General features: G+C 42.6%; 1 protein-coding gene across 1 annotated transcript; it reads left to right on the top strand.

The window, feature by feature from the left end:
* Nucleotides 1-368: 368 nt before the first annotated feature.
* LOC134467138 (NACHT, LRR and PYD domains-containing protein 1 homolog) lies at nucleotides 369-13,255 on the top strand. The gene is made up of 6 exons (XM_063221054.1): nucleotides 369-398; nucleotides 1,846-1,950; nucleotides 3,470-3,574; nucleotides 10,362-11,278; nucleotides 11,604-11,693; nucleotides 12,631-13,255. The coding sequence occupies exons 4-6, from the start codon at nucleotides 10,573-10,575 to the stop codon at nucleotides 12,930-12,932; spliced, it is 1,098 nt and encodes a 365-aa protein (XP_063077124.1). The 5' UTR covers nucleotides 369-398; nucleotides 1,846-1,950; nucleotides 3,470-3,574; nucleotides 10,362-10,572; the 3' UTR covers nucleotides 12,933-13,255.
* The last annotated feature ends 736 nt before the right edge of the window (nucleotides 13,256-13,991 follow it).

The following is a 13,991-nucleotide window of genomic DNA, read 5'->3' as shown; positions in this document are numbered from 1 at the left end:
TTGTAAGATACAGGCTGATACAAGTGGCCTATGGCTACACTCCAGATGGCCAGATAATAAAGCAGCAATGTTGATATTTCAAGTATTTTCCAAAATCAGAATGCAAAAAAATCATACACATATTAATGTGAAGGGTAGAAACAGAGTGTTTTGAGTGGTACTGTGCATGCTAAAATATTGAATTAATATGCATACGTGGAATGAAATGTGTGTGCAAAAAAACTATGATAGGATTTTTTTTCCGAACGCTCCTGTCGTGGTTGTATCCCCGCAAATTTCGTGCCCTCTGCGACATTTGGAATTAGGAGTTGCCTCTGGCAGGTGTTCGGCAGGCCGTATAGGTGGTGCAGTAGGCGGACAAAGAGAAGGAGAGGCAGGAGCAGGAGTGGAGACCATTTGTAAGTACAGTAGCCTACACAGTATTCTATGTGACTTCAATTATGTGTACCATGGGATCAATTATATGGACCTATAAAATCCTTTCTTACCCTTCCTTGCACATTTTCCAATTTGAATTTGTATTTTGTATGTTCAAGGAAATGCCTCACCAACTTTATGATCGATTGATGACCAGCATCATGCTTTGTAGCCTGCATTGTTTGGGAAGTTTAGGCTACTCAACAGCATTTTGCTTTATGCCCATTACAGTAGAGAAAAAGGTTTTAGTGCATTATGTATGGAGGCCTAAATAAATAAAACAGCTTGTGTGTGTGTGTGTGGGGGGGTGGGGGGGGGGATGATTGTCTAATACACTTACCTGTACTTTACTGTGACATTGTGAGAGATTTCCACCCCTATCATACTCTGTACAAACTCGTGTCAAACGTACGCATCCGGGCCGCCAGAGGGTTCCATCTGGCCCTTTTTTTTTAACGTTTTTTTTTTGTTTTCCAATGAAATAACCGAAATGCACATTTAGGGGCAAAATCGAGACCTGCATGACATTAACCCAATGGTCCCTCTGTTATACTGTATATATGAAGTAGAGTGCACATCACACTTCTATTATAAATGGTGAATTTGTACTGTAACAGGCATTTGATAAAGCTCATATATTATAGACCTCATATATAGAGATAAAATGTTAATACTTCTTATTCGTATTGTATTGGTATTGGTTGTAATTAAATAATAAATATAATTGGATTTGTATTGGTTCCTATTAAGCTGAAACTGGAAACGGGATGTTAGAATGCGTGAAAATGCAGGAAATTACATCTAAGAAATAAAATTTTTCTGGGGGAAAACCCCCAGAAACCCTGCCATTTTGCATAGGATTATCAGTATTGCATTGCTATATTCAACACACTTAAAAAGTGATAGTACTGGACACTAATCCTCTGCTTTACGTTTTTTTTGCGATGATGTTACTAATGCGGCCCTTTTGAGGTCCACATGGGTTGTATGCGGCCCCCGGACCAAAATGAGTTTGACACCCCTGTCTTAGATGTATCTGTCAACACTTGTTCCAGGTCATGTTAAGACCGTCTACCTTAACTGACAAAGACTGTTTTTCTGCACATGGTCTATCCCAAGTCACAGAATGTCTTCTTGCACGATTACCTTTTTACATTTTTTACATATTACATTTTCACATTCTTTATGTTTACTATTTTTATTTTTCCCTCCCTGACTATTCCTGTGTTATTTGTGTCTTGAAATTTCCATGTGGGCATTTGTTTATTTGTGTATTTATGTAAGCTACTGGATACCTGAATTTCCCCGTGGGGATTAATAAAGTTACTCTACTCTACTCTACACTTATAAGTGTTGTCAGAGGCTTAATTTTTTCCCTTACTACCTTGTCTCGGTTGAATATACCCACAATTTTATTTTTTGTCCCAGTGAAGGCCAGGCACCAGCTGCCCTGGATGTGAGCTTTCATCGTGCAGGATCTCAGCATTTCTCAGACCTCCTGAGGGATTCTCAGCGTGAATCAGAAAGACCACAGTGAGTGTTAACACACAACAACACATACAGTGTGTGGAGAGTGCAATTGCTGGACTTTGAGGTGAGATGGGAAGAAAGACATACGTATGATAACAAGTGTGTGTGTACATGTGTGTGTATGCGTGCCATCAAATACCAATCAAACAAACCCTAAATATACTGCTATTGGTGTGTGTGCGTGCGTGTGTGTACTGCACCAATCTAACTTTGTGAGGTCATTACCAACAACTCCACAGAGTTTCAGCCAAATCCTGCTGACAGACAGACAGACAGACAGACAAAAAAACAAACAGACAGACAAACCAACGCGACCGAAAACACAACCTCCTTAGATGATGAAGGTTATAGCTTATTAAACACCAACAAGACAGCGTATGAGTATTGTCACAGGCTACATGTTCTTTCCCTCACTACCTTGTCTCAGTATACTGCCCTACAATTTAAGAACGCAGTAACTCTGAAAACTGCAAACTGAGAAAAAAGGCTTCAAAGTTTCCTATATGGCGTGACAACTGTGATGTCGGTAAAATGGTGGTGACACTTCCTGGTAATGCTTTTTTAGGATAGAAATTAAATGCACACCAAAAAACTCCCGCAAAAACAACATTTATGTGTCTTTTTGCCACAAAAAACAGAGTTACTGCGTTCTTGGCTGGTATTACTGCCACAAAATGGAGTTACTGCAGGAGTTACTGCGTTCTTGGCTAGTATTACTGTCTACTCCCATGCCAATTCCCATTGGAAAGTGCAGCAGTAACTCAACAACACCGCCGTAACTTTTTTGGGGTCATTTGTGCACTTTCAAAATGATTTTTCTCTAAAACGGGACGGTGGTGGACAGAGGTGGAAGAAGTACTGAAGTTGTGTACTTAAGTAAAAGTAGAAGTACCCTGCGAAAAAATTACTCAAGTGAAAGTAAAAGTTGTATACCAACAATGTACAAGTAAAAGTCCTAAGTTCTAACTTTTAATTGTACTTTTTGAGTACAAAAGTACAAGTAGGCCTACTCGCGCAATGGCTGTCTTTCTCCATGTCTGCCTACTTGATCCAATAGGAAAAAGTTTCTGCAATGGTTTTTGGTTCTATTTGAACATGACTATGGAGTCATGTTAATGTTTTTTAAAGTATCTTTTCTGTCTGGGTGTCTGTTTGGAAGAGGGGCTTGGTCCCTCCTCCCTGCCTGCAGCTGAGGCTACAGCTACATAATGTAACTAGTAACGAAGTCTTCTTCTAGAAATGTAAGGAGTAGAAAGTACAAGTAATTGTCAAAAAATTTAACTGAGTAAAAGTAAAAGTCTGCATTTTTATTTTCACTCAAGTAAGTACAAATTCCAGAAAAAAACACTTAAGTACAGTAACGAAGTAAAAATACTTAGTTACGTTCCACCTCTGGTGGTGGACCACCATTTTTCGACACAAAAATGTGTGTCTCTGTGTGTGTCTGAGTGTGAGTGTGAGTGTGATTAGAATGCCATATCCACTTTACACCAATTAATATGTCATCTGTGTATTTCTGCAGACTCCGCAGGAGAATCTCCTTCTCCTCAGATGATGAAGAGCTGCACCTCACGCACCATACCCAGCAGCAACCAGGAGCACCACTTCTTTCTCCTCACACTCCCACGTCAGTCTGCTCAACACACAGACCCACACACACAGACCCCCACACACACATGTATAAGGATAAACTCACATACTTACACACTGTCAATTTTGCTCATTGTCTGGCTAAAGTGCGCTCCCTGAAAGTACACACACACATGCACACACACACACACTAGGAGATTTAGTACAAACATCTTCAAAGTCCACTTAAAGTATGGTTGGCTAAGTATACTTTGTTTGAGAGCAACTTAATTACATCTTAATTACATCTTTTAAGTACACATCAAATAAGCATATTGTAAACATACTTTTTCTTAGCACAAAGAGTACACTTTTAACATGCTAAGTTAAAGTGTACCTCCGGGATTTTGGACACCAGATCTCATTTCCGAGTCAGCCAGGGTGTAAACAATGTGTCCAGAACGTTTTTTTCACATTCCATACAGTCCTTGTGAATTCTCATATCCATGTTGCTAAGCTAGCGCAAGTGAACGGAAATGGGTAGCCTGCCCCCAAAAATAGTCTTATCCCGTTTAAACAACATTCAAAACAAAACCATTATTATGCCATACTGCAAGTGTAAATGTTTGTCTTAGTAGAATGAAGTTTGAAATTAAACCAACCTTGCACTGCGTGGATTTTGCCATGTTGAGAGACTATTTTCTCGGGGTCGGCGGAATTTTACTTTGCTCTCTTCAGTTGTGATGTAGCCCACCCACCCACTGCAGGGACCCGCAAGAGACATTGCAAATCAAGGCTAGTTCTACAACTGCTTTCGGATCGAATAGTGGATTAAAACCCAACGACATCGCACCATGGTACATCAGTGTGTATATACCAACTGCAATAATAAAGCCCACAGATGGGTATCGGCAAGTTTCCATTGGTTTCCAGTGAAAGATGTTGAAAGAACCAAACTCTGGCTCCTGGCTGCAGGGCTACATCAACACACCGATGGAGACGCTCCGTAAGCTACCCCTGTGCTTTGCAGTGACCATTTCAGTCCCGACGACTTCACAAAGTCCTTCTCGAAGTCTAATACCTACACGGAAAACTCTAAAAGTGTCCGCGGTGCCAACCGCATTCCCAGATCTACATTTTGTGGCACGCACCAACAGTCTCCGAAGAACAGGTTTGTTGCTATGCTTTCTGCTTCTATGATGGTAGCCCAGTAGTATAATGGCTTCGCCTACGTTAGCCAAAACTTGGGCTAGAAGTTGCCCTTTTGGATTGGCATGTTGTAATGCTTTTCTGTTATTTTGTGTAATTGCTGTGACAAATGGCATTAGACATGACTTGCCGTATTCCTATGGATTCATAAGTTACGCAACGCTATGTGATCTGGCTTGACATTGTGGAATATGTCACTCGTAACTCTAGTTGTTACTATAGGGAATGTTTTTTGAGACGAGATGGAATGGAAGGATGAAAGGGATTTAGACAGGGCTCCAGAGTGCGACCAATTTGGTCGCATATGCGCCCATTTTTTTCAATGGTGCGCCTAAAAAATATTTTTAGGCGCACCGGTGCGACCAGCCATCAGTAGAACAAAATCAATTACCAAACAACCGTTTTAATGGACATAAAATTAATAGTCATTCTACAGTAGTGGCCCATCATCACACAATAAAGCGTGTCTATGCGGTCATTCCTTCAACTCCGCTGAACTACCGGTAGCTTTCTCCCCCTTCCTCGTTCACAGGCAGCGTTTCAGAATAGAATGTTCGACTTCGCTCAACTATCCGAGTTCACATGTGCCAGCGAGTTTTGCAACGGACGAGAGAGTTACAATCACGGTAAAAACAGCAAAATGACTTGAGGATATTTTAAACACGAGAGAGTCACAATCACGGGGAAAAACTAAATGGCTTGAGCGAATATTAAACATTGCCACACAAAAACGCAGATGGGTGCGGATAATTGCCCGTTTCAGCCGCGTGCAGAGCTGGCCAAACAACAGGTGACGCGCTAGTCTGTCGGGACTTCTGTGAGAGTTTTTTGATAGCGACTAGTACAGGCTACATACTGCCTATCAGTCGGCAAGGCATCGTTCATGCACCTCGAGACAGCACGAGATAGAGGGAGGGAGAGAGAGAGAGAGAGAGAGAGCGAGCGAGCGCACTAGTGCTGTCGTGTCTGTTTGTAGCGCTTGCTAAGATACCACAATCATTATGCAGAGGGAGAGCGCTCAAAAACGGGGAAATAGACACAACCCAATTCACCTCAGATTCCACTGTAAACATAGGCTAGGCTATTTGTGTCTAATGATTTTAAAAATCATTACATTTTTAGCAGTGTTTGTTTGAAAAAAATCTATCCATCCATCCATCCATCTATCTATCTTCATATTGTAGCCTACCTCTGTGCTTGTGCCGTGTGCGTAGCCTTATTGCAGAAAAGGCTGGTATGTTGATCTTACTAGTCAAACACATACTGACTAAAAGGCTACTAATTTGGTCTTTTCTACCAGCCAAACTGCTTGTAGCCAAGATGTGTTAGTTAGGTAGCCAGTAGCCTACTGTCATGTCTTTTATAAGGAGCACATTTGGAAGACTAACCTATAGCACATGAAAGGCTCCAGGTCTTTTAAAATAATATAGCAATAATAATAATAATAATAATAATAATTATTATTATTATTATTATTTTTGCTATTGTTATTATTTTTAATAATTATTTTTTAAAGCTGAGGTGCGTGTGTGTATGGGGTGGTGAAAACATTTGGGTGCACCTAAATTTTGTGCTGGTGCACCTAAAAAAAAATGTTTAGGCGCACCAGTGCAACCAGTGCAAAAAGTTAGTCTGGAGCCCTGGATTTAGAAGATATGGGTGCACTGTTCTGTTCGCCAACATCTAATGCTCTGTAGACACACGGGTCATCTAGTAACAACTAAACATTGTCATGGCATATTCAATGTTACGAAAGGTTGACAAAGTCGGACAGAAAGCATTACTCTTGGTGTTTGCGAGCGAGGTCAGGGAGAGGGGAATAACATTTACTTTTGCAAACTTTTTGGATTTGCATGTTGTAATGCTTTACTGTTATTTTGTGTAATTGCTATAACAAATGGCATTAGAAATGATTTGCCGTATGGACTCATACGTTACGCAACGCTATGTGATCTGGCTTGACATTGTGAAATATGTCACTCGTAGCTCTAGTTATTATTACATGGAATGTTTTTTTGAGACGAGATGGAATGGGAGGATGAAAGGGAGAAGAGTGTGCGTTCTGTTCGCCAACATGCTGTGTAGACACGGGTCATCTAGTAACAACCAAACATTGTTATGGCATATGTTTCAATGTTACGAAAGATTGACAAAGTCGGACAGAAAGCATTACTCTTGATGTTTGCGAGTGAGGTCAGGGAGAGGGGAAAACCGTTCAGTTTTACAAACTTCAAAGATGTTGGAGTTCGCTCTATGGAAAAGTTATGGATGTGTCAAACGAAGCTAGGATTTGTACTAGGAATATCACTCCGCGGCTGTCAAGCTTTCAAACCGGAACACAAATTGCTGATGGTGATCAAACATGATTGCAATGTTGGTTTAATTTCAAACTTCATTCAAGTCAAGTCAAGTCAAGTCAAGTTTATTGTCAATTTCTTTACATGCACTGGTCATACAAAGAATTTGAAATTGCGTTTCTTGCTCTCCCATGCAGACATAGACTAATCTAGGTAAGGACATAGACCGTATAGACATAGACAGTACTCATACATGGACATAAGACAGTATGTATTGCTCATACAGACATTTAAAGTGCAAGCCTGGACAACAGAAGACTTGTAGAGAACATACATTAAGAGGAGGTATTTTGTTGTGCTTTTTCTAAAAGTCCTTTATAGCGTTCTGACATAGTAATAGTAGCATTTGAAGAAAATAAATAATTAAAAAGGTTTATTAAATACACCAGCAGCAGTATGTGTGTGTGTGTGTGTTTGTATGTGTTTTGTGTGCGTGTGTGTGTGTGTGTGTTTAGTGCAGGTAGAAAGTGCGGTGTGCGTCTGTGTGTGTGTCTGTGTACCTGTGTGTGTGTGTGTGTGTGTGTGTGTGTGTGTGTGTGTGTGTGTGTGTGTGTGTGTGTGTGTGTGTGTGTGTGTGTGTGTGAGTATGAGTTGTGTGTCAGTGTGTGTATGTTTGGGTTTAGTGCAGAAAGTGCGGTGTGCTTGTGTGTATGTGTGTGTGTGTGTGTGTGTGTATGTATGTGTGTGTGTGTGTGTGTGTGTGTGTGCATGTGTATGTTTTGAGTTAGTGCAGGTTGAAAGTTCAGTCACAGATGTAGTAGTGCAGGTGGAATGTTCAGTCGCAGATATGGTGGTGGGGATGAGGGGGGGAGCGTTGTCAGTGGCCTGGCTGGCTAGAGGCTGACAGTGAAGGGAGAGTGGGTTGAGTGTTCAGTATCTTGATTGCTTGATGCATCGTGCTGCTTGCAAGCCTGGTGGTATGGGAACGGAGGCGCCTGTACCTCTTTCCAGAGGGCAGGAGGCTGAACAGTTTGTGTGCAGGGTGGCTTGTGTCTTTGATGATCATCAGTGCTTTCCGGGTGAGGCGTGCGGTGTAAATGTCCAGCAGGGAGGGGAGTGGTACTCCAATGATCTTCTTCGCTGTGTTCACAACACGCTGGAGTGTCTTCCTGTTTTTCTCCGTGCAGCTTCCTCCCCACACTGTGATGCAGCTGGACACGACGCTCTCAATAGCTACGTTTCCACCAAGCAGTACGGTACAGTACGGCTCATTATCTGCCAGTTTGGTACGGAATGCTTTTGGTGCGGTTCGGTACAGTTGTGTCTCCACCGCAAAAGGGACTATAATCAGCAAGAGGCGCGTGACAGCCAGCGCTCGGCTGGCACATCGAACACAGACAGCGAGCGGTTAGTTTTGTTGAGCGACAGCAATGGAGGCTTTTTTTGTTTTCATATTAGTTACACACGTGGCTGCTTATTACACCAAACTTGGCGTAACCTCTGGTAGATTCACAGTAAAATCCCTTTTTTTCTGCGCTGCTCCAGCTGCTGTGGAGTAAGTTGCGTGTGAGTTGCCAGGCAACCAGTCTGTCGCTTAGGCCTACTTCCCCGCTTTCCGAGACGAGACCAAAGAAGGTGGATCTATCATGCTTTAATTTCACCATCACAGACTTGAAAAGCCATGAAAAAGATGCGTAAGGTAGTTTAGTTGTGCAACAGTTAAAGTAATTGGTGAAAAGTGCAACACTGCGCTGAATTCACGGGGGTTGGCTCTTGGTGCGTAAAAGTTGCATATCAAAATTCCTGGATGGACATTTCTTTTTTTAAATCCACTCAACTTCCATTGGATTGCCACTTCCCTGTTGAGAGCTGTAGGCCTACTCTTCCCTCATTATCCTCCAAACCAGATGTTTGTTTTCTCCATTTTAAAATTAATATCAAGAGAAAGGCAAATGCAGGTCTATATCAGCCTGTCAGTTATGTCCGTTGCTATTTTGAAGTTAATCGCGGGAGCAATGTTTATATTTAGGGACAAACGCAGATAATTGTCGAACCGTACCATAAACTGGTACCCCTCCTGAAGGGTACCATTTTCCAGTACGGTTTGGTACCCTTTATTGGGTACGGTTCGGGAAGTTTTGTCATGGAAACGCACACAATAGCGAACCGAACTGCACCGTACCGTACTGTACTGCTTGGTGGAAAAGGGCCTTATGGTTGCTCTGTAGAATGTTGTCATGATGGAGGGTGTAGCACTTGCCTTCTTTAGTTTGCGCAAGAAGTAGAGACGCTGATGGGCCTTCTTCGCCAGTGATGTAGTGTTGGTGGTCCAAGAGAGGTCGTCGCTGATGTGCACTCCAAGGAACTTGGTGCTGCTCACTCCCTCCACAGCATCACCGTCGATGGTCAGTGGTGGCAGTTGTTTTTGGACCCTCTGAAAGTTGACGACAATCTCCTTGGTCTTGTTGACATTCAGCAGGAGGTTGTTGTCTTTGCACCATCTGGCCAGCAGGTCTACTTCTTCTCTGTAGTGGGTCTCATCGCCCTTAGTGATGAGGCCCACCAGTGTTGTATCATCCGCAAACTTCACTAGATGGTTAGTGCTGTGGGTCGTTGTGCAGTCATGTGTCAGCAGCGTGAACAGCAGGGGGCTGAGAACACAACCTTGCGGAGCCCCCGTGCTCAGGGTCAGGGTGCTTGAGGTGTTATTCCCTACCCGTACTGCTTGTGGTCTCTGCATCAGGAAGTCCAGCAGCCAGTTGCAGAGGGAGGTGCTGAAACCTAGTTTGTCCAGTTTTCTGATGAGTTGTTGTGGTATTATGGTATTGAATGCTGAACTGAAGTCAATGAATAGCATTCTCACATATGAGTCTTTATTGTCCAAGTGGGTGAGGGCTGTATGGAGGGCAGAGCAGATTGCATCCTCCGTGGATCGCTTGGCTCGGTATGCGAACTGGTAGGGGTCCAGGGTGGGGGGTAGGGTGGCTTCTATCAAGACAAGTATTTACACTTGCAGTCTGGCATAATAATGGGGTTGTTTTGAATGTTGTTGCAACTGGATAAGACTATTTTTGGGGGCAGGCTACCCATTTCCGTTCACTTGCGCTAGCTTAGCAACATGGATATGAGAATTCACAAGGACTGCATGGAATGTGAAAAAAACGTTCTGGACACATTGTTTACACCCTGGCTGACTCGGAAATGAGGTCTGGTGTCCAAAATCCCGGAGGTACACTTTAAAGCATGTTTCTATTATAGGGCCTACTCAATTGTACTATTTTTTCCTGAGTGATTGAGTATGCATATGTGTATCTGTCTGTCTGTCTGTCTGCCTTAAAGGGAAGATGGTCTCAATGATGACGCACAGAGGGACTGTGAAAACTGTGCTGAAGTTCCAGACACCAGTCACTGGATCCTGGTGGAGCCTGAGGTCTCCATAGAGAATACTGTCACAGTCTACACCCTGAGCTCTGCTGAAGGGAACTATGAGTGTTCAAAGTCTGGTCTGCGCTGGGCCTGTGCTGGTCAAGTTACCGTGCAGTACCAGTTCATGGACTGGTACGTCTTTACTAAAGAGCTGGCCCAAATGCAGTGCAGTCCAGCTGGTCCTCTGATGGACATCAAGCTCATGTCAGGAGAGCTGGAGGAGATCCACCTGCCTCATTTCCTGTGTTTGGGAGGGTGTCAGTTGGCCCTGAAGGATGTGGTCAAGGTTCTGCATGAGCAGGACGGTGGAGTATATTTGGAGACGTGTGAGCTGACCAGACACCATGCCAGACTTATCCAGCCCTCCCTCTCTCCTCGTGGACTTCTATACGATTTCACCGCCTGGCTTTTTGGAAAGGTGCATGCCAGCGTTCTGGTGTATCAGTGCAGTGAGTTCCACTTGGTATTTCGTTGCTACTTGCTGCCGGAGGATGCCCATCTGAAACAGAAGGTGGAGCTAGATGAGGAGAAATGTGGGGGGGTTAAAAAGCTTTATCCAAGCCCCAACAACTCTCTACAGATTAATGAATTTTACAGCCTGTCTGTGGTTAAGTCTACTAACTGTGTCTACCCGGATGAGCTGATGCTGAGGTACAGTGAAACCCCCAACTTCTTCCAGGTGGAGCTTCCTGATCCGCCCCCCGCCTTCTTCCACATGCAGTTATTCAGCTCAGCCAGCAGGCAGGAGCTGTGTGGATCACCTGTGTGGAGAGCAAAGTTCCAGACTGCAACACAAGGCAGGCAGACCAGGAGCAGACACCTGACACAAGGTAAACACACACACACACACACACACACACACACACACACACACACACACACACACACACACACACACACACACACACACACACACACACACACACATACACCAGTAATGGCAGTTAGATAATACACCTGTAAAATGCCAGTTAAATAATACTTCATTAGTGGATCTACAAAGTACAAACGTAGGTATCACTGGCTGGTTGATCAGTGATCGTTCTATGATTTGATTTTGACAGATTAGTTGTATTGTAATCGGTGACTGTGAAAATACTGCAAGTTATTGTAATCATATCCGGTTGCGTTTGTCCCCCCAACATCTGGAATCAGGAATTGCCTCTGGCAGGTGTTCGGCATGCCGTATAGGTGGTGCAGTAGACGGACGAGGAGAAGGGGAGGCAGGAGGAGTGGAGACCATTGGTAAGTAGAGTATCTTACATAGCTATATGATTTAAATTTTGTCTCATATTTATACCTTTTCTGGGATCAGTTACAGTATATCACGAAAGTGAATACACCCCTCACAGTTTTTGCAGATTTGTGAGTATATCTTTTCATAGGAAAGCATTACAGAAATTTCACTTTGACACAATGATTAGTGACCTTTTAACAACATATTTCACCGCTTAAATTTCTTGTTCACTCAAAAAAACAAAATACAGCCATTAATGTTTGAACATGTACTCACAAAAGTGAGTACACCCCAGATGAAAATCCGGTAGACAAGGGGCTGTGTTTGCTCGAATCGTCTCGAAATGAAACGAAAAGAAAAGGGATGAAAAGGGAGGTCATCAGTGTGCGTAGCAACCTTTTTTTGCATTGAACTTTTACATTTTGAGTCTGCATCTGGCTTAAATAGATTGGTGTGAGATTTGAATGCAATCCTATGGAGAATATCATGATCCGCTTCATAAGTCACAGTGCATGTTGACATGCATGTTTCTTTCAGGTGTATTTCAGATTACCAATGTTGACAGCAGCCATGCATCCCCAAACCATGTCAGTCCCACTACCATGCTTGGCTTTTGACTTTTTTTGTAAGACTCAATTGTTTACCACCACACATGCTTGACACCATCTAAAGCAAATTTGTTTATCTTGGTCTCAAGAGAGATGAACAGACGAATGATATGGATCACTGGAACCATGTCGTGTGATCTGAAGAGACCAAGATAAACAAATTTGCTTTAGATGGTGTCAAGCATGTGTGGTGGTAACACAGTAACATGTGTGGCTAATACAGTTTACAGTAATATCTGAATGGCGTTAAGTATGACCAGTTTGACAGCAATCAAGACAAGTTATTGTGTGTTATATTATATAATATATGTTAATTATCCTGCTGTTGTTTTCAAAGATGGGCCATCACAACCCAGCAAGGTACCGGACAGCCAGATTGTGGCATTTGTGGATGGCAATATGGCGAAGATCATTGACAGAGTAGCAGGGGTGATGTCAATAGCAGACCAGCTCTTCCCCCAGGGTATTTTGGGCCAGGAGACCTACGCCGACATCCAAGCTGCTGCCACAAGTCAGGCCAAAATGAGGAAGCTGTATGATGGCCTGCGCTCAGCTGGGGCTAAGGGCAAACTGGCTTTTTACAGGATCCTACAGGCACAGGAGCCCCATCTAGTGGAGGAGCTATGGACTGCAGAATGAAAGCACATCCAGCCTGCCAAAATCTTTGCTCAGTGGATGCGTACGTGCATCTAGATATCCAGCCAAATACTGCACTCCTTTATTTTTCAAAAGGTTCTGGTGGCAGTACTCCAATATTTACTTTATTTATTTTCTTCAAATCCCCATCAATTATTTGATGAGTTTTGTAAAATACTGCCACTTGTCCTGACAAATGCTGCTCTTCTTATCTTCTGCCAAATACTGCTCGCTCTCTTTTAGCTATTGTTCTGCCATACCTATTTTCATGTGTGTAAAGAGTCTCAATGAGAGGTTTTGTTATCACCAGTAGCTTACTAGGTATGTTTCTGGTAACAGCACAATGGTATCAATTGTAATGAAGTTTTTTTAAAAATCTGTACATTTGAAACAATTTGTATATGAATAGTAAATGTGTTGATAGCTATGTGTTTTGCAACATTTAACACACAAGTGCAAGAGATTGCTGCCATGTACATGATTTTATCCAAACTGACTGGAAATAAATGGTCTTGATTCAGCAAATCAAATTTCAAATATCATTGGAAAGGAGAATGGTAGGGTAGAGTTATTTAATTTTATTTTGTATGATGATTTTTGTTACGCTTTGTCTTTGTGTTAGTGTGTTTGTGTACATGTCAAATACAGGGGTGATAGTGCAGGGTAAAAAGTTCAGGCTCAGGATTTTTTTTCACTAACGACGACGACAAGATACTGCATAGCGACGTAACGTAGGCCTATTTTGACACATTATTCAAACATTTAATAGCCTCTGTGTGACCATTATTCAAGCCTGATCATAAAAGAAAGCCTTGAACCTGTAACACTTCCTGAGATAAGAATAACTTAATGGCTAATATCAATGTTGTTATTTTAGCAAACTCTGTCAAGCCTGAAATCAGGCATGGAGCCTGAATACTATCAGCCCTGCAAATAGCCATTTGTAGTTCTGGCATATTTACATGTATACATTTTATGTACACTGAAAAAAAAAATCAGTAAAAAAACGGATAAAGTCCTGGCAGTTTCTTACCGGGGACTTATCCGTTATGTGACGGACAG

Source organism: Engraulis encrasicolus, chromosome 17 (genome assembly GCF_034702125.1).
Source record: "Engraulis encrasicolus isolate BLACKSEA-1 chromosome 17, IST_EnEncr_1.0, whole genome shotgun sequence".
Classification (NCBI taxonomy): domain Eukaryota; kingdom Metazoa; phylum Chordata; class Actinopteri; order Clupeiformes; family Engraulidae; genus Engraulis; species Engraulis encrasicolus.
The sequence above is the reverse complement of the archived record's forward strand: the minus strand, read 5'-3'. Positions and strand labels throughout refer to the sequence as shown.

Excerpts from the sequence above, each read along its gene's own strand:
- LOC134467138 (XM_063221054.1), top strand. The coding sequence starts at position 10,573 with ATGGACTGGTACGTCTTTACTAAAGAGCTGGCCCAAATGCAGTGCAGT. Across the intron at positions 11,279-11,603 it reads GAGCAGACACCTGACACAAG|GAATTGCCTCTGGCAGGTGT; the intron begins GTAAACACACAC and ends ATCTGGAATCAG. Across the intron at positions 11,694-12,630 it reads AGGAGGAGTGGAGACCATTG|ATGGGCCATCACAACCCAGC; the intron begins GTAAGTAGAGTA and ends TTGTTTTCAAAG.